This window comes from Ictalurus furcatus, chromosome 18, assembly GCF_023375685.1.
Source record: "Ictalurus furcatus strain D&B chromosome 18, Billie_1.0, whole genome shotgun sequence".
Lineage (NCBI taxonomy): Eukaryota > Metazoa > Chordata > Actinopteri > Siluriformes > Ictaluridae > Ictalurus > Ictalurus furcatus.
In genome coordinates, this window is record NC_071272.1 from 8,572,501 (window position 1) to 8,599,522 (window position 27,022).

The 27,022-nt window shown below is 40.3% G+C and overlaps 1 protein-coding gene across 4 annotated transcripts in view; it reads right to left on the reverse strand.

Moving 5' to 3' along the window:
• LOC128622843 (ral guanine nucleotide dissociation stimulator-like) overlaps positions 1–27,022 on the reverse strand; it is a 41,165-nt gene that overhangs the window by 11,676 nt on the left and 2,467 nt on the right. For 2 of the 4 annotated variants that reach the window (XM_053649609.1, XM_053649607.1), the window contains exons 1-5: positions 13,982–14,791; positions 1,153–1,457; positions 590–664; positions 243–436; positions 1–47 (exon numbers count right to left, since the gene is read on the reverse strand). The exon at positions 1–47 is cut by the window's left edge and continues 75 nt beyond it. In XM_053649609.1, the coding sequence (XP_053505584.1) occupies positions 1–47; positions 243–436; positions 590–664; positions 1,153–1,457; positions 13,982–14,110 (750 nt within the window). In that variant the 5' untranslated portion in view covers positions 14,111–14,791. Of the gene's footprint in view, positions 48–242; positions 437–589; positions 665–1,152; positions 1,458–13,981; positions 14,792–21,030; positions 22,265–27,022 lie in introns of those variants that run through there. The other 2 variants (XM_053649608.1, XM_053649611.1) reach the window with 2 other exon arrangements.

Sequence of the window (27,022 nt, forward strand, 5' to 3'; positions counted from 1 at the left end):
ACCGTTCTCCTCCAGGAGGGAGAAGGGACACGACCCGTGATCCAGCACTAAACACACACACACACACACACACAATGAATGATCCAGAATCCCGGATATAATGGCTTTTGATATTGGTTCATTAGTGTGTGTGTGTGTGTGTGTGTGTGTGTGTGTGTGTGTGTGTGTGCGTGTATATGTGTGTGCATGTATGTGTGTGTGTGTGTGTGTGTGTGTGTGTGTGTCTGTGTGTTTGTTCTGACCCTCAGGCTCAGGTTCTTGCTGCAGTCTGCGGTGGAACTGTGCGAGCAGGTTGCAGGCTCGTCGCTCCAGGTCTGATCCGGGGAAGTTGACATGCAGGTAGGAGATGAGGCGTCTGAGGCAGCTGTATTCCGGCGGCTTCCAGAAATCTTCCGAGTACTGATCCAGCCACGCTCCCAGGATCGACGAGATGGTGCTGAGGGCGAGAGAGAAGAGTCCAGTACTGATGAAAGTCACTGGACCTCATCAATATAAAAATAATAACTCAGATAATGCTAGGGTGAAGCTAGGCTAATGCTATGTCCTAGCCCTGAGTTGGGATGTGTGTTAGTGAGTCGCGGTTACTCACTTCCTGAGCTCGGTGCGGTCATCGTGTGTGAGTCTGTGACCTTCTGACCCCGGCAGGTGCTGCAGTTTAGCGTATCTGAAACAACACCACACTAGTTCAAACCTGTTTTCCTTGTTTGTTTTTTTGTTTGTTTTTTTTGTTTTAAATAATAAACTTTCTGACTTCCTGCTGCAGTGCCACGCCTGCCAATTATAGACATCTCTGTAACCATGGCAACTGAGCTAAACCTTCTCCCAGGTGAACCTGCGAGCAAATCTGTCTCTCTCTCTCTGATCTTTTTTTATCTCTCTATTTTGTCTGTCTCACTCTCTGACTAGCTTACTCACTCTCTCTTCCTGTCTGTATCTTCTTTTCTCTCTTTGTCGCTCTGTCACACTTTTCTCTCTCTCTATCTCTCTCTCCCACCCTGTCTCACCATAGCCTCAGTCTCTCTCCCTCCATCTTTCCCTCAGTCTCCCCATCTCTCTCTCAGACTGTCTCTCTTTTCCTGTTTCTTTCTCTCTCTCGTTCCCAATTTTCCCTCCATCATACCCCTCATCCCCCCCCCCCCACTCTCTCCGTACCTGTTGAGCAGGAGGTCGAGCACCTGGTTGGTGGTGGTGAATGAACGATATGTGCAGAGGAAGATGGTGACGTAGGTGGAGTCGTTCTCTCTGAAGGAGGAGACCATGTACTCCACCAGCCTCTCCAGCGTCCCCGCCTTAATGGTGCGCAGTTTACTCGTCTCGTACAGACTCAGCGCCGAGTCCGAGTCCACGCCCAGCCAGCGCTGCCCCTTACTGACCGACGGCTGCACCTGTACCCTGCGCACCGAGATGGAGAACACGGCGCCGTCCTCCACCTCCTCCCCCAGCTCCTGAGTCGCATTCTACACACACACACACACACACACACAGAATAGAAAAGATATACAGTCGGATACAACGCTTTAACATTCGATTGAAACAGAAACAGGATTAAATTATTTATTGTCGTAGATTAATTTGATACGGAACAATTTCCTAACCTCGTATTTACAATTTTATGCATTTTAATGGATTTCATGTGAGAGTGGAACGTGCCGTGTCATTACAAAACACCCAAAATATTAAAAATGAACAGACTCTTGGGTTTGAAACAACTTTTCAGAAGTTTAACAAGTCCAAACCCCGTTCAGATGCGATGTTGCATCATGAACGTGATGTCAGAGTGGGCTGGGCTAGTTTCTTGACATGGAGGTACTAAATATTTACATAACAGAGTGGAAAATAATATTAATGACAAGTGCAAGTGAATAAAACTCAATATTTATTTTTTAAAAATATAATGATTAATAATATAATTAATGGGTTTTTACTTAAGAGATTGGAGATAATTCTAAAATTATTTTATTTATTACGATAGAATTTCAATAAAGAAAGCGACAAGTGTCACCCAGGACATGAGTATAAAAAAATCCACAAATATAATTATCAGACAATATAAATTAATGATGAATTATGCAATTATTACACTGTAATAAAATTCATTCATATACTGTATTCATTATATTAAGTGTAATGTTTAATTTCATTGCATAAAAACAAGGAATCAACCATTTTTAATCTTAAATTCTACAAAGACATCGTGGATGTAAAATTTTTTACAATAAACTGAAAAAAAAGGACATTATGATGAGTAATGAGGAAAGAAATGTAAATAAAATGATCCAACAAACCAAGCAGAAATATTATGAAATACTTCAGCATGAATACAAATGAGCAGAATATCTAAAAAAAAAAACAAAATTTTTTAAAAATGTACAAATAAAACACAGATTTTTTTTTTTTAAAGTACATACACTAATGTAATGTTATTTCCCGATGCTTGGCCACGAATTTGTATTCTACGCTTTCTTCTTCTTCTTCTTCTGGATAGGGTGTCTTTGGCAGCCCATAGAACCATCTAGTAAACAGTTGTGAAATTTGGCACGCTGATTGAGGAGTGTCTAAGGAACATTCTGACCAAATTTGGGCTGAGTCCTGCCAACGCTCTAGCACCACCATTGGGTCAAATTTGGGCCAAATAGGAAGTACGTTTATTCTCATAACTTTGGAACCGTGAGTCCAAAATTTAAAAGCCAGGCCTGGATTTCCTGGGTTGAGACAAATTCAACGCCCTCTATGACGCCAATTTCCGCCTAATTAGATTTTCTGCCATCTTGGATTTCGTCAAAAACTCCTCCTCCTTGCTACTCATCCTAAAAATTTTGTCCAATTATCTGAGCAGCGACTTTGCACACTGATACAAAACTTGGTAGGCGTCTTCAGGACCATGACCTGAGACTATGTAACAAATTTTATGACGGCCCCACCTACTGGTCATAAGTTACGATTACATGCCGAAAATGCTTCCATCTAAGTGCCATTTTCGCTACTCCTCCTCCAGATTTTCCTCCTCCTATCTTCACTAAATTTGGCTCATATCATCTTCAGACCTGTCTAAACTTTTGCACCAAGTGGGAAAAAGGCCCAGACTGACAAAAAAAAACATAAATACTTGATAAGATATTTTTAAATTGCAAGAAGAACTCAATTTTCAGGCCACAGCAGAAGCAGAAGCAGCTGCAGAAGCAACGCCACCCTGCTGCATATGTGTTCATCTAGACCTTTCCTCCTACAGTCAGAGAAATCCACCGGTCTCCATGGTCGAAACATACACATCATTTGCCTAAAGTTTCCCTCTCTCTTTCTGTTGAGTTACACAATGCTCCTGAGATACCAAAGATCCTGACCCCTTCTGCTCTCCGGACCTGCCTGATCCATCCTGATGCCCTACTTCTGGTTGGAGTTCTCCTCAGTTGGAAGTCACATGCTGCTGCTGAGGATGGCCCCACATGGTGTAGCCTAAAGATCATTGAGATTACTCAGGATGGTACCACTTGAAGATCATAAAGATGCTTTGGACCTCAATTGATATGAACAGTTATGCTATGATGGTTTTAGGACTACAATGACCACAAACAGTTTTACACTCAAGTCTCCAGCAGTGAACAGTGGAGAAGTTCAACAAAACAGACTTCGTGTAAAAACTGTAATGAATTTCCTGGTTACACAACTGCACTATTTGTGCATGTAGTATTAGCACTTTTATAGAAGGGATGTATTTATATATAATCGCACGATCCAGTGTCACCCAGATGAGGACGGGTTCCCTTTTGAGTCTGGTTCCTCTCAAGGTTTCTTCCTCATATCGTCTCAGGGAGTGTTTCCTCACCACTGTTGCCTCTGGCTGCACATTAGGGATAAATTCATACATTTATAATCTATACCCTGAATTTATATATCTCTGTTAAAAGCACTTTAGAAATAAAACTGATTGAATATAGTTATGGCTCTGCTTTCCTGTGATTGCTTAAGTAACATTTGTAGAGCATTTGTGAATGTGCTGGTTTTGACTCTGGGTGCTTGGACCCTGAAAATACTGCTTTTATTTGGTTTAGTTTGGCAAGATTTTGTTTATTTTGTTTAATTGCACACACAGAGCAACTCATGCTGTAAATAATTCAGTGTTTAATGCTCTTGTGTGTGTGTGTTCTTACTGGTTTTTCTTCTACACTTATCTGTCAAAAACAGTTTAGAGAAGCAGGAGGAAACACACATAGGGGAAAAACTCATCACCCAACGTGGGGCTCGAACTCACGACCCTGAGATTAAGAGCCTCATGCTCTACCGACTGAGCTAGCCGGGCTAAGACCTTGCTACACAGGGGTAGCTCTTACAACTTCTCCCCCCTCTCTCTCTCCCTCACACACACACACACACAGCTCTGCCATCTGAAGGTTGGAGCTGAGCCAGTGCAGCTAACAAAACACACAGTGTTTATCAAACGAGCAGAAAAACACCATTCAGACCTCACTGTGTGTGTGTGTGTTTATTAATGTACATGTAGTAAAATAAAGACTGTTTATAATCAGGATTCAGTTCCATCGTATCTGTGAGAAAATCCTCCACCACATTCCACACAACCCGCCGCTTTCCTTCTGTTTTATTTTGTGTTTTGTTTTGCTTTATTTTGCTCTTTTGTTCTCTCTCTCTCTCTCGCTGATCGCACACTGATGTTGTTTTTCACATTCACATGTTATCAGCTGACTGTGAAATAGTGTGATGAATAACGCTCAGTTAAACGAGCTCCTGGTCCACCATAAATCCCTCTCTCTCTCTCTCACTTTCTCTCACTCTCTCCCTTTCTTTCTCTCTCCCTTTCTCCCTCACTCTCTCTCCCACTCTCTCTCCCTCACTTTCTCTCTCCCTCTGTCTCTCTCTCTCTCCCTCACTTTCTCTCTCTCTCTAGCTCTCTCTCTCTCGCTATCTCTCTCCCTTACTCTCTCTCCCACTCTCTCTCCCTCACACTTTCTCTCTCCCTCACACTTTCTCTCTCCCTCTTTCTCCCTCTCTCTCTCTCTCCCTCACTCTCTCTCTCTCTCTGTCCCTCAGATACAGAAGAAGTGACAGATTGTGTGTGTGTGTGTGTGTGTGTGCGCGCGTGTCAGTGTGAAACTGCACCGTGGCCTTGGTGTGTCCCGGGTTTACACCTCTGTTTCTCTGGGATTTTTTCACTTTGTGTTTTGGGTCTGAAATGTTCGAATGTTTTTGACCGACGCACAGGAATAACATCTGAAAGTAAACAGATCTCAGCTGCAATACTCTAGACAACCACGAGTCGGAACGCTAGCCAAAGAAGAAGAGAGGAAGAAGAGATGAAGAAGAAGAAGTAGAAAGGAAGAAGAAGAAGAAGAAGAAGAGGAAGAAGCAGAGGAAGAAGAAAGGAAGAAGAAGAGGAGGAGGAAGAAGAAGAGAAAGAAGAAGAGAGGAAGAAGAAGAAGAAGTAGAAAGGAAGTCAAAGAAGAAGAGGAGGAAGAAGAAGAGAAAGAAAAAGAAGAGGAAGAGGAAGAAGAAGAGAGGAAGGAGAGGAAGAGGAAGATGAAGGACGCCCTGTTAGGATGGGATTAATTTTTCTGTGCGTATGTAAAAGAGTTTAAAAAGTATAATGTTTATTTAAAAAGTGGGCTGTCCCAGTGGTCTGTCCCAGTGGTCTGTCCCAGTGGGCTGTCTCAGTGGGCTGTCCCAGTGGGTGTGGCTTTATATTTTAAAGAGCTAGTCTGTTCTACGTTTGTCTTCTTTAAGCTTTTTTTTTAAAGTCACACACGACTGCATCTCAAAAAATGAAATAAAGACAATAAAGTCTGACCCTCACTGAACCCACTAACCACTAACTAATCTCCAGCTAAATAACCACAGCTACTGTTTTCAGAGCAAGACTAGACACCGCATACACAGACGAGTCAGGTATGATGTCATCATCTATCAAGGACGCTAATGTTCCCCTCCCCGGCGGTGTAATGGAGGGGAGAGACACGTCTGAGTTTATCCAGACGTCACTAAAACGCCGCTCACAGGAGAAAGTGGAACCGATCGAATCAAATCAGTGCGTCTGAAACTCAGAACCGTCTGAGAGACGATTAATCAAGTGTCACACAGACAGGAGGGAGGAGAGAGATGGAGGAGAGAGACAGACAGAGGAGAGAGACAGAGAAGAGAGAGACGGATAGAGGAAAGAGAGATGGAGTAGAGAGAAACAGAGGAAGAGAGACGGAGAAGAGAGAGACCGAGATGAGAGAGACAGATAGAGGAGAGAGAGATGGAGGAGAGAGAGTCAGAGGAGGAGAGACGGAGGAGAGAGATGGAGGAGAGAGAAACAGAGGAAGAGAGATGGAGAAGAGAGAGACCAAGATGAGAGAGACAGATAGAGGAGAGAGAGACAGAGGAGAGAGAGGGGGAGAGACGAGAGAGAGAGGGACAAACAAATAAATAAAAAATATGAACGCAATGACATCAAAAACAACAAATAGAAAAAAGCAGCAGGACTTCTCACATTTATAAACTTAACCCTGCTCTGATTATAACGAATGATTATTCATCACCATCATCATCATCACCATCATCACCACCATCATAATCACCACCATCATTATCATCATCATCATCAACATCATCATCACTATCATCACACTCATCATCATCAACATCATCATCATCACTATCATCACACTCATCATCATCATCATCAACATCATCATCATCTAGATCACCATCATCATCGCCACCATCATCACTATCATCACACTCATCATCATCATCATCATCTTCACCATCATCATCATCTTCACCATCATCACCATCATCATCATCTTCACCATCATCAACCTCATCATCACCTACATCACCATCATCATCATCACTATCATCACAATCACCACCATCACCACCACCATCATCATCACCATCACCACCATCATCATCATCATCTTCATCATCATCTACATCATCACCATCATCATCATCATCACCATCAACCTCATCATCACCTACATCATCACCTACATCACCATCATCACCATCATCATCATTATCATCACAATCATCATCACCACCATCACTATCATCACAATCATCATCACCATCACCACCATCATCATCATCATCACCATCATCACCACTATCATCACACTCATCATCATCATCATCATCATCATCACTATCATCACACTCATCATCATCATCATCAACATCATCATCACCTAGATCACCATCATCATCTACATCATCTCCATCATCATCATCATCATCAACCTCATCATCACCTACATCACCATCATCATCACCGTCATCATCACAATCATCATCATCACGATCATCTTCACCATCATCATCACTATCATCACAATCATCATCATCACCATCACCATCATCATCATCAACCTCATCATCACCTACATCACCATCATCATCACAATCATCATCATCACCATCATCACTATCATCCCAATCATCACCATCATCATCACCATCATCATAATCACCTACATCACCATCATCATCAACATCATCATCACTATCATCACAATCATCACCATCATCACCACCATCATCATCATCATCAGCATCATCACTATCATCACACTCATCATCATCATCACTATCATCACACTCATCATCTTCAACATCATCATCATCACTATCATCACACTCATCATCATCATCATCAACATCATCATCACCTAGATCACCATCATCATCACCATCATCATCTCCATCATCATCATCATCATCAACATCATCACCTACATCACCATCATCACTATCATCATCATCACAATCATCATCATCACAATCATCTTCACTATCATCATCATTACAATCATCATCACCATCATCATCAACCTCATCATCATCTACATCACCATCATCATCACAATCATCATCACCATCATCACTATCATCACAATCATCATCACCATCATCATCACCTACATCACCATCATAATCATCAACCTCATCATCACCTACATCACCATCATCACCATCTTCATCATCATCACCATCACCACCATCATCATCATCACCATCATCACACTCATCATCATCATAATCATCATCTTCACCATTATCATCACCATCATCATCTTCACCATCATCATCATCTACATCACCACCAACACCATCATCACCATCATCACCATCATCATCACCATCACCACCACCATCATCACCATCATCATCATCACCACCACCATCATCACCATCATCATCTACATCATCACCATCATCATCACCATCACCACCATCATCTTCATCATCACCACCATCATCACCATCACCACCATCATCATCACTATCATCACACTCATCATCATCATCATCATCAACATCATCATGATCTTCACCATCATCATCTTCACCATCATCATCGCCATCATCATCATCATCATCAACCTCATCACCTACATCACCATCATCATCAACATCATCATCACTATCATCACAATCATCATCACCACCATCATCATCATCACCATCACCACCATCATCATCATCAACATCATCATCACTATCATCACACTCAGCATCATCATCAACATCATCACCACCATCATCATCTTCACCATCATCATCTACATCATCTCCATCATCATTATCATCATCAACCTCATCATCACCTACATCACCATCATCATCATCTTCACCATCATCACCATCATCTTCACTATCATCATCTTCAACAGCATCATCATCTACATCACCATCATCTTCACCATCATCATCTACATCACCATCACACACACACACACACAAACACACCATCTGCCTTCACACAACAATATGGAGACCCTGTGCTAAACCAGTGTACGCAAATATGAGTCGCTAAAATAACTAGTTTAATAACTAGCTAGTACAGGATAAAGGTTGCTAGCTAATGAGCTAACAACAGAAATTAGTCATTCAGCTAAGACTCTAGCATTAAGCTAGCTTGCTATTTAGCATATTTACAGTAAAGCCTCATTTTATAGGCCTATTATTGAACACTTTAACAGGATAGTGAATGAGCTAGCTTAGTCTAATGCTAGTGGTTATTTTACAGAGCTAGCCATTATCTAGGTTTAGCTAACCTACTCTGAGGGCAGCTCTTGTTTTGTGATGCTAGCTAGTTTTATTTAATACCAAGATAACGAAAAAAACCCCGAAAGCTAGCTTTATCAAAAAGTTCCCTGATATTCCATGTTTAAAATATATTCCTCGGGTCACTATGACGATGGGACGGGGCACGACGGTTCCCACATACGGCTCCACGGGATAGCGATAATCAATAAATCACGGTATGGAGGTGTGGTGATAGAAGACGACTCTCGTAAGGGTCTAAGGTCATAGGTCAGAGAGGTCTGACAGGGGAATCCTAATATCCTCTTAATGGAGGGAGTTTTTCTCTCTGAATAATTCATGCTAGTATGCTAGCAGCTAGCCTCACTAAATGCTAGTCAAGTATAAATAAGTAGTGGTGTTAAATTAGTAATGTGGAGTTAGCTAATCAGGTAATAGCAACAGAATCAGATTGAGTTTTTCCTAAATACTGCTACCGGATATGCTAAACTGTTAGCCATTAGCTTTCATTACTTGTTAGCCTTATTAGCTTGCACAACCGACTGAATTTTATATAGCTTTATATATTGATTTACAAATGATTCTTTTTTCGTACCGTCGTCCTGTTTCTCATTCTTTACTCACAAAAACTTGTGTGTGTGTGTGTGTCATAGCCTCTGTGTGTGCGATTAGCCTAACAGGATTATGGGTAGGAGGATTAGAAAAACAACGCTCCCCTCTCAGGGACTGTTACTGTTCCCACCCTGAAGCTGATTATTTTCCCCTAACAGCATGTCCCAGAGTGTTTTATTCCTCTCACATCGCAGCGACTTACCAACAAGTACAATCTCTTATTCATTAATGAACGACACGTCATACTTTTTATATATTTAAAGTTACATTTAATGCTTTGGAACCCATTAAATCCTACGACTGGTACAAAGCAATGACACTGGAGACTCCTTCCATAAATGTTACGTAATCATCTCCCTTGTGGAACGTCCGCTGCACACATCCCTGCAAACGTCCCCGCTGTTGCTATAGAAACGCTAATGTATTCATATAGAATGAACGTGTCGGTATAAACCTGTGCTACTGTCAGAGGTGCTGTTATAGAGAATTAATCGACAGAACCCCTTTTCATATTTTTAATAAACTTTATTAACAAACATAACATGAGTGGTGTTTGTTCTGTTTACTACATAATCAGTGAGGTGAATCTCTTCCACACACACACACACATCTCTTAAATATTTGGAGGATGACTCAGGTCCACTGATAAATGACGCTTAAATGAGTAACTCATGGAGGGATTTATTGAGAGATCTGGCAACCCGCCTCGCCCTTATTAATCCCACTGCACTCGTCTGTTTCTCTCTGTAAGAGAAGAACCGCATGATTTCATCCAGACGAGATATTTCCGAGAAGCGAGAGGATCGTTTTCTAAAGCAGCAGCGTTATTATTGAAGTATTGAAGAGAGAGAGAGAGAGAGAGAGAGAGAGAGAGAGAGAGAGAGAGAGAGTCTCTGAATAACAAAATGTTCTACTCTGATCTACTTAAATAATCGAAATTCATCTCTACACCTTTATGCTCACTAACAATACAAGGATCTATGAATATGCATAATATGCAAATCAATCACCATGAATAAGATTTCAGTATCATTTCAGTTCTTTGTCATTATCCTCATGCTGTTACCATGACAACCATGGCATTTCTTCATCACTACCATTTAGCTAGCTTGTTGTGCATGTGCTGTAGCTAATGTGTCCAAGTTAACACCTTGTTATCTTCTAGTAATTAGCATATTCTAGCGTATAGGATTGTGACATCACAAACTGAATCGTTTTGGTCATGATCAAGAATCGTTTCTCTGTCATTCAGAGAATCAGTCTTTGAGTGAGTGAATCATTTAAGGCATGATTGAGATTTGTTCTTTTTCTTGTTGAAAAGAATCAGTTCAGTCAAGACCGAGTCAAGACCGAGATTCATTTCTCTGTCATTCAGCGAATCTGTGTTTGGGTCAGTAAATCATTTCGGTCATGACTGAGATTCAATCCTCTCTGATTCAGCGAATGAACTGAGTCAGTGAATCTTTTGAACATGACAGAGATTTGTTCCTTTCTTGTTCAACTAAATCTTTTGAGTCAGTGAATCACTGCGGTCACGACCGAGATTCAGTCCTCTCACATTCAGTGAATCATTGCAGTCACGACCGAGATTCAGTGCTCTCACATTCAGTAAATCATTTCGGTCACGACCGAGATTCAGTCCTCTCACATTCAGTGAATCATTTTGATCATGACTGAGATTTGTTCTTTTTCTTGTCAAAGTGAATCAATTCAATCGAGAGCAAGTCAAGACCAAGGTTCAGTCATCTCTCATTCAGTGAATAAGCGTTTGAGTAAGTGAAGCATTTCAATTATGACCAAGACTCACTCATCTTTCATTCAGTGAATCAATTGATAAGTTAATGAACCCTTTAGCTCACGACTCCTCTCTCATTCAGCAAAACAGTGTTTGAGTCAGTGAATCCTTCAGATCACAACCGAGGTTCACTCATCTATGATTCACTAAATCAGCTGAGTCAGTAAATATTTCAGTCAAGACCGAGATTTCTTCCTCTCTCATTCAGCGAGATTGATTCCTCTCTCGTTCAGTCTTTGAGTCAGTGAATCATATCAAGCATGACCAAGATTCACTCCTCTGTTGTTAAGTGTATCAGTGTTTGAGTCAGTGAATCATTTCAATTCTGATCAAGATTCAATCCTCTCTCATTAACTGTATCAGCGTTTGAATCAGTGAATCTTCCGGCTGTGACCACGACTCACTGAACCATTTGAGTCAGGGGTTCATTAGGGTCATTAGAGATGGCGATACCGCATGTTTCAGTGCACATAACAGTCGTGTGATGATCTTGGAGTGAAAATAATTCTTCTAAAGACGGACATATAAAAAAATTAGAAAACAACACAAAGAAGACATGACCAAGCAGTGCAACTGAACGAATCAGTGAATGAATCATATACAGGACAAATAAACAACTCAAATGCTCGATTATCTGAGCTTAAAATAAAAACTTCTATTACGTGTATCTGTGTTTCTGTGTTACCAAAAGGTTCTGAGTTCAAGTCCCAGGACTTCCGGAGAGCTATACGATGCGTTACAGGATAAATATAGAGATAAGAGCGAAGGATATCAGAAAACAGAGGACGAGTCAGGGGAGAAGAACAGCACGATGTGAAGCGGAGTGTGTCATGTTCAGATACAGGGACACTTCCGTAACCGTTATCTCTCTTAAACCATGACCTCCCAAGCAAACACGAAACGCAAACACACCGAAAACATGAACCACGTTTACTGCTAACCAGCTGCTGCTGTAGAGCAAGACGCGCCCCCTAGGGGGCGGGGTTTATACGTTCTAGAGAGTGTTTAATTGTCAAAGTCCGGAAATTACGGTAAACCTTTTCTCTGTAAACCAGACATTGTAAGGGTTATACAAATACACACTAGATTGTGTGTGTGTGTTTGTGTGTGTGTGTTAATATCATCAACTCCTTCTCTGTGTGTACACACCCTCAACATGACCCAAAAATGACTAAAGCTCTGTGTCACAGTCACAAAGTGTGTGTGTGTGTGTGTGTGAGAGAGAGAGAGAGAGAGAGAGAGAGAGAGAGAGAGAGAGAGACAACGTGTCCAAAAGAAAGAAATGGGAAAGCTGTAATCTTCCTGTGCATACTGAAGAGGAAAAATTACACACACACAGCCAGGTCCCACTGAATGAGCAGTCAAGTGTGTGTTTGTGTGTGTGTGTGTGTGTGTGTGTTTGCGGTCTCTTGAGAGTCACTCAGGAAGTACTCAGACCAAGCACGGTCTGATTACTCATCCCGTCTCCACACACACACACGCACCAATGCATCGATACTCCCTAAATATAAACACTGCATTCAGCCATTACTTTAAAATAGGCATGAGCTTGTATAGGCATCATACAACACCAATGCTGGGGCACACACACACACACGCACACACACACACACACACACAGATCTTTAACAGTGACACATCATGGGTTTATTTTCATTTATACAGCAAGGCATGTACTACAGACATACTGTATATACTGCATGTGTGTGTGTGTGTGTTACAATATATTCTCAATATCACACAGTATCAGCAGAATAATATAGAATAATATATGAATAATAATAATAAAAGGACACTGACGTATTATATTATTCAGTAACACTATATTATATTCAGCATACCACCAATGGATTTATTTGCACATCGGTACTATTTATAAATTATTAAAATAAATTATCATCATTATTATTGTACAACTTCATAACTGTTAAGGTATATGTTCATTTATAAACAAAATGATTACTTAAAACACTGATTCATGTTTTAGCTCATCCTGAGTGTTATTTTTCCTCCAACTGTCACGCTTGAAAATGTTTTTATTTATATTTTTTTATTTTAATGCATGTTAGTTGCACTATTATTATTATCAATATTATTTTAAATCATTACTATTAAGTTTCCCCATCCTACTGTCATGTCTGAAACTTTACGTTTTTATTATTATTATGATTATCATTATGATGACTATTATTATTATTATTATATAATTATATTATAATATTATTAAGTTAGTCAAGATTAGTACCAATATAAATATGTAAATAAATTAATACAAATGCATTTATTATGATTACTGCTACTAATATTATTATTATTATTATTATTATTATTATTATAGGTTAAAGCACCATCAGGGTCAGAAATAAATAAAATAATATAAACATAACTGTAGTATTATTATTACTACTGTTCCTCCTAGTGCCATGTCTGAAAATATTTTTATTTTTCATTTTTAATTACATTTAATGCATTACATATTATTATTATTAGTAGTAGTAGTATTATGATTATTATTAGTAGTAGAAGTACCTCGAGCAGGGACAGCTCGGGGTCCAGATGTGTGAAGCTGTGCAGCACCACTGGACCTTCATGATCGACCACCTCGAGTTTCACACCGTCCCAGATGCTGCGGACCCTCCACGCGCTGGCATCGAACATGACGTCATCGGGGTGGGAGAAGAAGAAGAGGAAGCAGAAGAAGAAGAAGGAGAGGGCGAAGCGGAGCTCCCGTCACACCGAGCATCGGGATTTAAAGCTCGGAGTTAAATCCTTCAGAGAGCGCCGCGGATAGCCTCACACCGATAGCGGAAATAAAGCTACGCAGTAATTAAAAAGAAAACGGAGCAGTCACGCGCTGTTCAGACCGTTACGGGAGGATCGTGCCCCGGTCTTTGCTCCACTCGCACACACAAACTGATGGTGACAGAGCGAGAAAAACCCCTCACAGTCCCCGCCTCCACCCCCCTAACAGGGTGGACTTTTTTCTTTTTTAAGTCTATAACCACGCCCCTCGCTTAATCTGACCCACTCCGATTGGTCAGTGTCCGCTGCACGTGAAAGTCTTCTCCTGTGTTATTATTGGTTTAGCATTCAGTGCTCGCGAGAGAGCTCGATTGATCAGTGTCTGGGCTCGAGAAAGTCTTCTAATGCGCTACGATTGGTCAATGACAAGATTGGTCAGCGCTCGTGAAAGAATTCCAACGCGCTGTGATTGGTCAGCAATTGCAAGTCCAGCGCACGTGAGAGACTTCTAGAACAAAGCAGCTAGCTCCCAGGCAGCTAACAGAGCCTGAGTGGAAGTCGGTATTGACAGCTGAATGAACCAGTTAAACCCATTTAAACGACTTTATTACATGAAAGAAAGACAAATCTGGTGTCTTTTTATATCAACTTATATATATATATATATATATATATATATATATATATATATATATATACATACATACATAAAGGTGTTTACATTTCCCTGTCTGTATTGCATGCCAATATAAATAAACATCCAGAGTTTATTACTGTTATTTGGCAGTGTTCATTTAAAAAAGATTTATTTACAAGTGTAAGATTTTATTGTTGTAATAACTATGTAATAACCATACACAGCATACATCCCTCAAATAAAGGAGCTGCAATTCATCTTTTACATTTTCACATTTTCAGTGCTATACTTCCAGCCTCATCTTGCATTTTGAAAGCTTTCTATCTCTATTTACTAGCAATAAAAAGTCATTTTTAGTATCAACAATATCTAATTGACTGATGGGTGATTAGTAAAGGACTTGTTCTACAGGTGAATCATGTGAATCAATTCGCAAGCATTAATTGAATCATACATTATATTTTCATCACCAAAACTTCTTATTTTGTCACAGCTGGCGTACAAAGAGCTAACACAAAAACACTTATATAGTATGCATGTTATTAAGAAATTTAACTGGAATATCTTGCTCCTTTTGTATGCACTTTTAAAAATGTTCATTTGCAGGAATAGTTTGACAAAAAATCAATCATATAATATGTCTATGGTCCCAAATGTAACTCCTTTAATTTTGCACTGGAGCTAAGAGGATAATATAGCAATTAAGTAATAGATGTCTACCTCACGCGAGATCGAGGGGGAAAAAACGCCTTATTTGCAGAAACTTGTGTCAAATTATATTGTTCAAGATAATAATCCTTTTCAGAATATATACCATTTACAAAATTAAGTTAAAAGTGGAACTGTATTCATCTTCTTCTTCATGTTATTATTATTAGTACCAAATTGCGCTGAGTAAAATAGTGACTCAGTTATCCCACATATTGTTCCAGCATTCAGGTACACAGTGAAGTTCTGTTCATGTTTATAAATGACAAGAAGTCCTACTGTGTCCTTTAGCAAGTGTGTGTGTGATTTTACCTCAGGGTCTTCATACAGAAACAAAGTGCTCTTGGGTTCCTGATCAGAAAGTTCTAGATAACAGAAATCCACACACTTAGATGAATATTGGACGTTACAGATAAATGAAGGTTATTCAGACAGTTTAAGGTACATAAAGAGCTTTACACTGACCACAAGTTATGAGTCAGAAGCTTATAGATACAGGATGTACTTCAGTTCACCGTGGATTCCTTTTCAGGTCCAAGAGGTCCTTTTTCTGCGTTCGTGTTAATGCGCGACATTCACACTGTGTCCTGTGTGAGACGTCACTGAAATACTTCATGTGGCTTGAGGAAAATATTTGCTGAAAAGATCTTAGGTATTTGCTATTAGCTATATTAGCTTTGTAGCTCCAGTGCAAAGCTAAAGGGTCTGTGAACAGGATATGCTGACTCATCTTTTATTGTTTTTGAAACTAGAAGTCTCTGATTGCTCGTCTCTGAAGCATGGCGAGTTCATCGTGAGGTGATGTGACGGAGAATGGAAACAAAAAGCTGAACTCATTACGAAATGAACAAAACAGCTTTATAATTGGGTCATTACTGTTTGAGCGGTGTAAAAGTAAAGTGCTATCTATGTCTCTCACACACACAGACACACACAGACACACACACACACACATGCCTCCACTGGAAGCTTTGGCTGCTCTACTTTGCACATCTGGTGTGTGTTATGTGTGGGCCGAGCCACTGCCGGTAAGAGCCGCGACTGAAAACACAATCATGGAGCCGAGGAATGCAGCAGGGGGGAGGGGACACACAACTAGCGGGAATGGCAGTGTGTGCGTGTGTGTGTGCGTGTGTGATGCTCTCACTAATCACAAAAGCAACTCAAAAACATGCATGCTTTGCATAACTACATGCAGGAAATATGTTGATTATGTTGCACTGAAAAGATGCACTCGTGTGTGTGTGTACGCGTGTGCACATTCCTGTTTGAGACTGTGTACCCAGGTGTGAGCATGTATATGTGCAAATGTGTATGTGTAAGAGTGTGTGTGAGTGTGTGCATTCATATATGAGACTGTGTGTGTAACTGTAAAGGTAGGAGTTAATGTGCATGTGTGTGTTAGCGTGTGTGCATATAATCACAGTGTGTCGATGTTTATGGTTTATATATGTGCTTGCTTGTGTGTGTGTGTGTGTGTGTGTGTGTGTGTGTGTGTGTGTGTGTGTGTGTCTTAATGGGCGTGGCCTAATATTCTAATGTGTTCTTCCATCCATTTGGTTTGGTATCTACACACAGCGCCAGGATCTTTAATGCACGTCTCAAAAGGTTTTACATAAACAAAGTGCCTACTTAGTCGGAAAGTTCCAGATTGCTCTACTTAAGACCAATTACGTTCTAGAAGTCCAGATTGTTCATTCTTCAGTCAGAGAAACAACAATGAATGATCAGAGACAAATTATCTGGCTCAGGAACATGAGAAGCGCTGTGACGAGATAAATCTGCCATGTCATTATATCGGATTTGCTGACTCATAGCGGTGTGAATCACGTTTAGAACCCAACCTCTGCTGAGCCACCTCAAGGTCATCCCAGGCTGTTCTTAAATCTAGTCAGTCAAGTCACGTTGTTACATTTATATGTAATAAAGAACTTTTTGTATGTTGAATGTCGTGTTATTGTTGTGTCGCGTCCGCTTTCTTCTACAAGGTTCTTCTGTTCCGTGGTGCATGATTGGACATGATTAGATGGGACAGCTCATTCTGATCTCACTGCTGGGTTCTCCAAGTTACACACACACACACACACAAACACACACACACACACACACACACATTTTCGTACACAACTTTCACCAGTTAGTACACTAAACTAAAGGAATCCAGAGTCGTAATGCTGTTGTCTTTTTGTCTCGCTTCATGTCTGCATTCCTACCCTACTCAAGGATAAGCTATGAGGGGTATTCTCACACACACACACGCCTGAAAATAAGGCTGATCTAATTAACTGGACTGCTTTTATCTTCTCGCTGGCTAGCATTGCTGGCATTGCTTAGCATCCGTGCTAATCAAATGAGGGGTGATATCATTAAGTGAGTCACTGTCCTGCTTAACTGTAAATAGAAGAAGCGTTACTCAGCTTCAGAAAAACGATAAAGCAGATATCTCATAACATTCCCTTCTTCCCAAACGCAGTCGATCAGCCAAGGTGCGTTCGGCGTGTGAAGTTCGCAAATGATTTTTAAAAATGTGTGGAATTGTTGCTATGGCAAAGGGTTCTGTATGCAGACGTCAGAGTCCCCAGTGTCAGTGTGTTGTAACAGTCATTGTAAATTGCTGTGGTATGAGAGGAATAAAAGAATAAATAATCAACATCGAGTCATCACACCACCCCGTCCCTCAGAAAACTCAGGCAGAAAAGAGAAAACACCTTCTTTTTTAAGCTTTGTGAACTTCCCATCCTTTGAGTATTATTTAGAGTATTATTTACAGTTACAGTATCACTTCTTTTCCTTTCTCTTTTCCCCTCCGCACTCAGTTCCCAGAAGCCATGAGAGTGTTAAGAAACAGCCATTCAGGTACCGCTTCCGAGGAAAATCCCTCCTTGTAATCTGTCTTTACATCACCGTGGAGTCAGAGCCAGGCACGGCGGGGATCTCCCACGAGTGATTAACATCAATCCGTTCCTGTGACATTTCTAAGACATGATGTGTAAAAAAAAAAGTTCAAGGTTGGAGAACGCAGATCGACTGCAAAATATCACGTTTCTTTCAAAAGAACTGTGTACAACAATTAGAGCACAAACAACAACAGAATTTAATTCATTGTGTACTAATGTGACAGTTTCATTTTATGAACATTACCTGACCGTTTTTACCTGAACTTTTACTACAACCATAGTATTATGTTATATTGTTTGTGGGGTTTTTTTGACATATTGTATTACACATTAAGCCTTTTTCATAGTACACTGGCATGAAATCGGATGGATCGGACATTTTCAGTCCGTGAAAAGAAATGGAAGTATTTTATCACAGCAAGTCTGTCATAAGATTTTTCAGGACACTGTTGGGTTTCTGTGTTTAGAGTATCGTGACTCTGTGTTTAGCTGTATTTAAACCTAACAGGCTAGGTTAAAAAAATGTAAGAAAAGAAATACTGCAAAAAAAAACCCCTGCAAATTCTTAAAGCTCTGAGTGTCTACTTTCATATGAGCCATTAAGCACTACTGTGGAGTGTGACATCACAAATCAATTCAATGATGAACACGGGTGCACCCAAATCCGGTGCGAATTCCATATCTGACCTCTGGTAAAAACAGTTAAATTCACTGTGACACGCTATCGTTGCATTGCAATAGTAAATAACTATATTATCTCATTTTATGACAAAAATCAGCACAAACAAACACAAATTGTTTTGTTTGATTTCTTTTTTATAGCGTAGAAATTGTAGAACTACTTCATAATCGATATCACAGCCGATTATGAATATATATTTATGAATTATAAATAAATTCATATATTAGAGAGTTAAAAGATCAGCGATGATTCACTAAATCGCAGCATTGAGCGTGAGATCAGTCCTTACATTTACGTTATAATTAGTCCAGGACAGTGAGCTGAGATAACGGCTCATTCACGCTGAGATCACCTCACAATGGGCTTTTAGAGATGTAACCCGGAACTGACAGATATCACACAGCAGGAGGCCATTTTTTATCTCTAAAAAAACCCGACAGCCCTGATCTTTTCTTCAAGCAGCGCTGAAAGAGAAGCCGAAAGAGAAAAACAGAGGAATCTGATCACCTACAGAGATGGACTGAATTACAGTAATGTCTGCTAACTCAGAAAACAAAACGCTCTTCGAGGCCTCAGGTCAGTTCATCAAACTTTAATGTAATGATGGCTGATCGGCGAAGTTACTGCATTTCATGTCAAGGGAACATGTGTATATTTAATTTTTCATTTCATCTTTTATTTGAGGCTAATTTCCTGCACTCACAACCCCCAGAGTAGCAGTCCAACATTCTAACCAAGGATGGTGGCTTTATGGTGGTATGTATTGTTCACATTTTAAAAAGTTGGTTATTAATAATCTATTAATAGATTTATGTAATTTCTATTTTTAGCGCAGTCTGTTTTGAAGGCAGGACTCCAGTCACACTCTCCAGCTAAAACAAATTGAAAGACGCACTGACTCTGACAGCTCTACTTCTTCCCTAATGGCTGTTTTATATATATATATATATATATATATATATATATATATATATATACACACATATATATACATATATATATATATATATATATATATATATATATATATATATATATATATATATTAGAAGGCACTCTCATCATCAGCAATTTGGCAAAAACCTCAGACATCCATCATCCGTCGTGCCGTACTTTTCTCTCTTCATCGATCAGCAGAGTCATCACATTCACTTCCGGGCATTGGCTCGGATTCTCTTCATTCTCTAATATTCATTTGTTAGATATCTTGAGCCAACGTTTTCAAACAGGAAGTGTATTTCCCAGAGATTCATTCATCCGAGTGTGTTCTCATCTGACTAAAGAACCGCACCGAGGACGAGAACACACCACGGTTCTGTTCAATTGGACTAAACACTGTGCATTTAGAACCTAAACGTTTGACTGGTCTTGTAGATCAGTGGTTTTCAAAGTGGGGGCCGCCAGGGGGCGCCCAGGGTCAACCACACACACACACAATCAATTTCTAATGTAATGTAATGTAAAGATGTAAGATGTAATTATTAATTAAAAAAAAAGGCGATATATTCAGAAGTCTGTATTTTTAATGTGTTTTAAAGACATCTTGCAAAAGGGGGGCCTCGGTCAAATGTTAATACCATTTGGGGGGCCTTGCCCTGGGAAAGTTTGGGAACCTCTGCTGTAGATCATATGTTGTTCATTCATAATGTTTTTGTAATTTTTTCACAAAAATCAAACTTGATCTGCGATTGTGCGCGCAACACTGAAAAGTCACATGACCAAAGTTAGCAACCACGATTGATCAGCTTAAGCTCCGCCCACGTCGTATTGATTGACAACCTGTTTGTAAATCAGTAAAAATCAGGATGTTCTCATGGCATGTTCTGACACAGAGATAAGTGTGTGTGTGAATTTAAGTAGCGTAGCATATCGTTGCATAGCGTAGCATAGCATAGCATAGCGTCTCGCCTACCAGAGCGTCCAGGATGGACAGATGGACATCCAGCATGAACATTCTGACGGGCTGAGCTAGGGCTCTCTGCAGGTTGTACACCGGCTTCATCTCCGTTCCTCCACTCAGTTCTTCATCCTTCAGGTCTGCTGTGATTTATCCTCCTACTGTTTATCGCTCTTCTCTTCTCTCTTTCTCTCACCGTCTTTCCTTCTTATGCATTAAGTTATAAATAAAATGAAAAACAGACAAGACTACAAGGCTTTGCTTCCTTCTCTCTCTTCTCTCACCTTGCTACTACTGTAACAGGTGGCAAGCTGAGGCTCGTCTAATGCACCGTAATGCTCTCTCTCACACACACACATACACACACACACCCTCTATGAATACAAGGTTTCCAGGAATGCGGAGATGTGGAAAGAAGCAGGTATTCATAACACACACACACACACACACACACAAAGTGTGTGAGAGTACTTCTAGACACAATTCAATAAAATAAATAAATAAAAGAAAACATTTTTGTACCATTTTATGAGTTTGTACTTGATTTTGTGGGGTCTAACTGTGTGTGTGTGTGTGTGTGTGTGTGTGTGTGTGTGTGTTTCCAGTTGTTCCAAACCCTGATGTAAACACAGGACAGAAATAGAGGTCAGATGCCTGTTTACAGTACAAGGATTTAGCATTTAGCCTTTAAAGCATACCCTTAAGAATTTAGCTAGATATTTTCTTTACACGAAAACATCATAGAGTCATTCTCACAAATAAAATGACGTGAATCCTATAAACATGTCCACTTTAAACAACATTCCAGCACAGGATTAAGAAAACTATAGCCAGCTCGCTTCCAACAGATTCTGAGATAAGAAATAAATTAACAAAGTTTTGCTATTGTTCACCTGTTGGCTATTTTTGCTAACAGCAACACTTCAGTGTTACATTACACCTGAATACCACTCAAACAAACAAAGAAACACCGATTTGATTATCCAAAGACAATCAGATCGACCTTGTGCTAAGATCTTAGCCACCATTTTCTACCAGTCATGCTAACTGGTGGTTAGCAGAGGGTTACTAGCTTCCAGACTAGCTGCTAGTTTGCAGGCTCGGGTGTAATCCTCTGCCCTTCTATTATACAAGAACCACAAAAGCAAGTGTATATAGTGTAAATTACAAAACAAAGCCAGTGAGATATGCTAAACGATAAATGACAGATTCTGAACAGGATTATAAGAAAAATGGTAGATATTCCTAGCAAGAGCAAGTTTTCTGAGGAAGTGAGGAAGAGTGAGGAAGAATGAAGGACGGTTTAAGGTCATCGTGATTGAGAAAAGGGAAATCCTTTTCCTCAGATGACGCAGATCGTAGATCCTAATGCTAACGACCCTGTCCCTGAACACACACCTTCCTGCCAAAACAGGAAGTGAACTTTCACCTGCCTAGAAAATTTCTGTGCATAATACAAATCACTCTCCTCAAAGCTAATTAATGTTTGCTAGCATGCTTGCTAAACGTAACCACAGAAACAACTTCTGAATAAATTTGGTAGATTTATTCCACAGTATTCGTGACGCTTTTGTCTGCCACGTTTTTTTTTGTTTGTTTGTTTTTGTATTATGGGATAGCATGCGCAGAAGAAGTGTTAAAAAACAATTAACTGAAACCTTCATTAACATTCTAGTATTTTAGCAGTTTTATATCAAAAGACAGACACATATCCAGTCAGAACAGTGTATGTGTGTGTGTGTGTGTGTGTGTGTGTGTGTGTGTGTAAAATGTTGGACAGATAGATGATAGTAATGTCGGCAGAATAAAAGGAAAACAGTATGTGTGTATATGGTTGCTGTAATAAATAAGCACACACCCACACACACGCACACAGAGATCAAAGTTCAAGGCTATGAGTTAAATTAGTTTAGACCAGGCACTGCTTACACACACATTTAATATACGGTATAAGACCAAGTCATAAAAGCTCAATCACATTTTATCCAGAGGAATGGAAATACACACACACACCCACACACACACACACAATTTAAAAATTCTCAATGTATATTCTCAGAAATATTTTTTAAAATATAGAATCATGCATATATCAACAATATTAATCATGCAGTAACAGAAAATCTGTTGAATCTGGGTGCCAAAACTTTTGGTATTGGTGGACAGAAGGAGAAAAAAATAACAGTGCCACAGGCCATGGTGAGTCTGTCATTATGAAATAAAACTTGCTTGATCGCTTAATAGGTGAGCATTAAAGTTATCAAATCTTTATAAAAGACATTTTTATTTTTTTAACAATTTTGCTTTTTCAGGGGTTTTGTTGCATTCTTTTAAGAAATATCTGAATAATCTGAGTTAGTGGTGTCGCATCATTTAAAAAAGCCAATCAGGCTCCAAAATGAAAATATGCACCAAATACAGTCTTTGAAACATCAGCTTACCAGGAAAAGGGATGGGGCTTGGAATGTTAAGGGAGGGGCCCTGATTTGCATACTCATAAAATCTGTAAAGGTAAAACTGTAGCTGCTTCAGTGTGTTTTTTCTGTCAAATCTCTCTCTCTTTCTCTCTCCCTCTCTCACACACACCCACACACACATACACTTTCTGTGCCCACTGTACAATATTACCCAGGATGCACTGCAGGAGGCCTACCAGGAGACAGATGGAGCATCAAGTGCAGTGAACAGCAACATATGAGCTCGATTTGCTCAATTACACCTCGTTACACACACACACACACACACACACACATCTCAGACAGTAAATCATCTCCATCTGTCCATGACATCATCATGAGTTCAAAACAAAAAGACAGATATGAATAAATCACACAAAGAGTAGAGTGAAGAAGAGGGTGTGGCCTGTGTGTCTGGCAGTCACAGTGAAGGAGGCGTGGCCTGTGTGTCTGGTAGTCACAGTGAAGGAGGCATGGCCTGTGTGTCTGGCAATGAAATGCTAATTAATCTGATGAGTGAGAACAGCAATATGACACACACACACCCTGACTGATAGATCCAATACGCCTTTGAGTGTGTGTGTATGTGTGCGTGTGTGTGTGTGTGTGTGTGTGTGTGCGCGCATGTGTGCGCAACAAATTGACTCAGACATAATCAGAAACTCAGGGCAAGACCGTATTAAGACCGTTAATTAATTATCCAAAACTTCACACTCCAACAAGAGGAGACAAGCTAATGTGTGTGTTTGTTTGTGTGTGTGTGTGTGTGTGTGTGTGTGTGTGTGTGTGTGTGTGTGTGTATATATGTGTGTCTTTCATGTGAAAAGAGTGAAACACCCTTCAGTGTAAATTTCTGTCTATTTTGGATCTCTGGCAGCTCAATAATATTACACAAATAGATAGTGAACAGACACGCACATGCGCACACATGCACACACACACACACACACACACACACAAACACACACAGACACACACACACACACTGCATGAATGGCTTGTGTGTCCTGACAACAAAGACATTGGCTGAGACAGAAAAAAACGATCATTTCTTTCTCTGAAAGACTGAAATCACAATGATGGACATTCTGGCTCACACACACACACACACACACACACACACACACAAAGTTAGAATAATCAAAGGAATAAAGAAAAACAAAACAAAAAGAGAACCATGTGACTCTCAGACAACACCTGGGAGAGTATTTAAGGTGGTTTTGTGGTCAGGTGTGTTGAATGAATTATTGAGTTGCTGTGAGGTGTTTAGACCACCTTAAACACACATACAACACACATCTAATCTACACATCTGAAACAAAACCACTAACACTGCTGCTAGTGGGAAAATCCAGCTGTTTGCATCTGTGTGTGTGTGTGTGTGTGTTTGTGTGAGGAAAACAGCTCATCCTCACAGCTGCTGTCTCAATTTTGCACAACAGTGTGTTCCTGAAACTCTTGCACAGTTCTGCTCACACACACACACATACACATAAATATTAACGCAAACACTAAGACTCAATAAAATACACTAATCATAACACTCATACAATTACATACACACAAATGCAATGCTAAAAACTGTAATACACATACACATCAGTACACAGTAACACAATAATACACACTGTGATATATACTGTATCATACACACACACACACACACACACAGAGTACAGTGTGAATAGTGTTATTGAGCTGTATAGAACAGGACTGGTGCACACCCTGGTGGTCAGTGGTGGTAGTGACACACTGCAGTGTTTAACACACTGAGTGTTCAGGTTTTTCTGTCTGTCCAGGACATTGATTAAATATTTTACACAACATTTATTAAACAATTAATTCAGTAATAATAATAAAAACAATCCTTAGGGAAAAAAAGCACCAAAGTGTGCCATGCTTAAAGTGTCCCTGTCCCCTATCTGCCCTACCCCCAAACTGCCCCACGCCAAATCTGCCCCATAGTCAACGTGTCCTGATTGCAGATGAATTGGAAAAATGTGATGGACGTCACTAACCTCATCTACCTGCTGCACATTCAGCTTTCACACATTTCTACAATTTATATTCAGCTTCATTCCATTTTGTGTAAACATTTACTGAATGTTTAAACATTTCAACCTAACAGAAAAGAAGAGGACGAAGAAAGAAAGAAAGAAAGAAAGAAAGAAAGAAAGAAAAACTACCGTTCTGGTCTCTCTGCCTCAGAGATTAGGAGATTTGGTACTGTGCTCAGTCTCCATAGTAACTGCGACATGATTGGGGGGCGCACACACACACACACACACACACACACACACTCCTGAACAGCTGGAGGCAAACCGGTACCTCAGAACGCTACATCGCCAGAGTTTTTGTCTGAATTGTGGCTGTTTTTATTTTTCATATGAACAGAGACGTGAAGTTCACAATCCTGCACTCATCTTCATGTAGAAATGTGTGTTTATCTCTACATTACTCATTATAACAGCTTTATTATTATTATCTTTCTAACAAGATAAATAAATATTGTGTCAATATATAAATGTATAATATAAATGTAAATATTATGTAAATAGATGAAAATGTGTTTATGTGTTCATTCATTCCTCTGTTCATGATCTGTGTTATCCAGGTTGGAGTCAGAGTCGGAGTCAGAGTAGAGCCGGAGCGGAGTCAGAGCCGGAATGGAGTTGGAGTCAGAGTGGAGACAGAGCTGGAGTGGAATCAGAGTGGAGTCAGAGTCAGAGTGGAGACAGAGTCAGAGTGGAGTCAGAGTGGAGTCAGAGTCAGAGTGGAGACAGAGACAGAGTCAGAGTGGAGTCAGAGTTGGAGTGGAGTTGGAGTCAGAGTGGAGACAGAGTCAGAGTGGAGTTGGAGTCAGAGTGGAGACAGAGTCAGAGTGGAGACAGAGTCAGTGTGGAGTCAGAGACGGACTCAGAGTTAGCGTGGAGTCAGAGTCGGAGTGGAGTCAGAGTCAGAGTGGCGTCAGAGTCGGAGTGGAGTTGGAGTCAGAGTGGAGTCAGAGTCGGAGTGGAGTTGGAGTCAGAGTGGAGTCAGTGTGGAGTCAGAGACGGACTTAGAGTTAGCGTGGAGTCAGAGTCGGAGTGGAGTCAGAGTCAGAGTGGAGTCAGAGTCGGAGTGGAGTCAGAGTCGGAGTGGAGTCGGAGTGGAGTCGGAGTTGGAGTCAGAGTGGAGTCACAGTCGGAGTGGAGTTGGAGTCAGAGTGGAGTCAGTGTGGAGTCAGAGACGGACTCAGAGTTAGCGTGGAGTCAGAGTCGGAGTGGAGTCGAGTGGAGTCGGAGTCAGAGTGGAGTCAAAGTCAGAGTGGAGTCAGAGTCGGAGTCGGAGTGGAGTTGGAGTCAGAGTGGTGTAATTAGTAATTTGTTTATATCCTGTGTGTGTCTCCAGCTCGATGTGTTGATTTTACATTCTATACACTAATAATAAACACTTTGTCCAGTTACATATGTATGTGTTTTTTTTGTGTGTGTGTGTGTGTGTGTGTGTGTGTGTGAGCGAGTCAGTGTTTGAAGACCATTCTGAATTAAACAGAAGAGACCGAGTGTGTT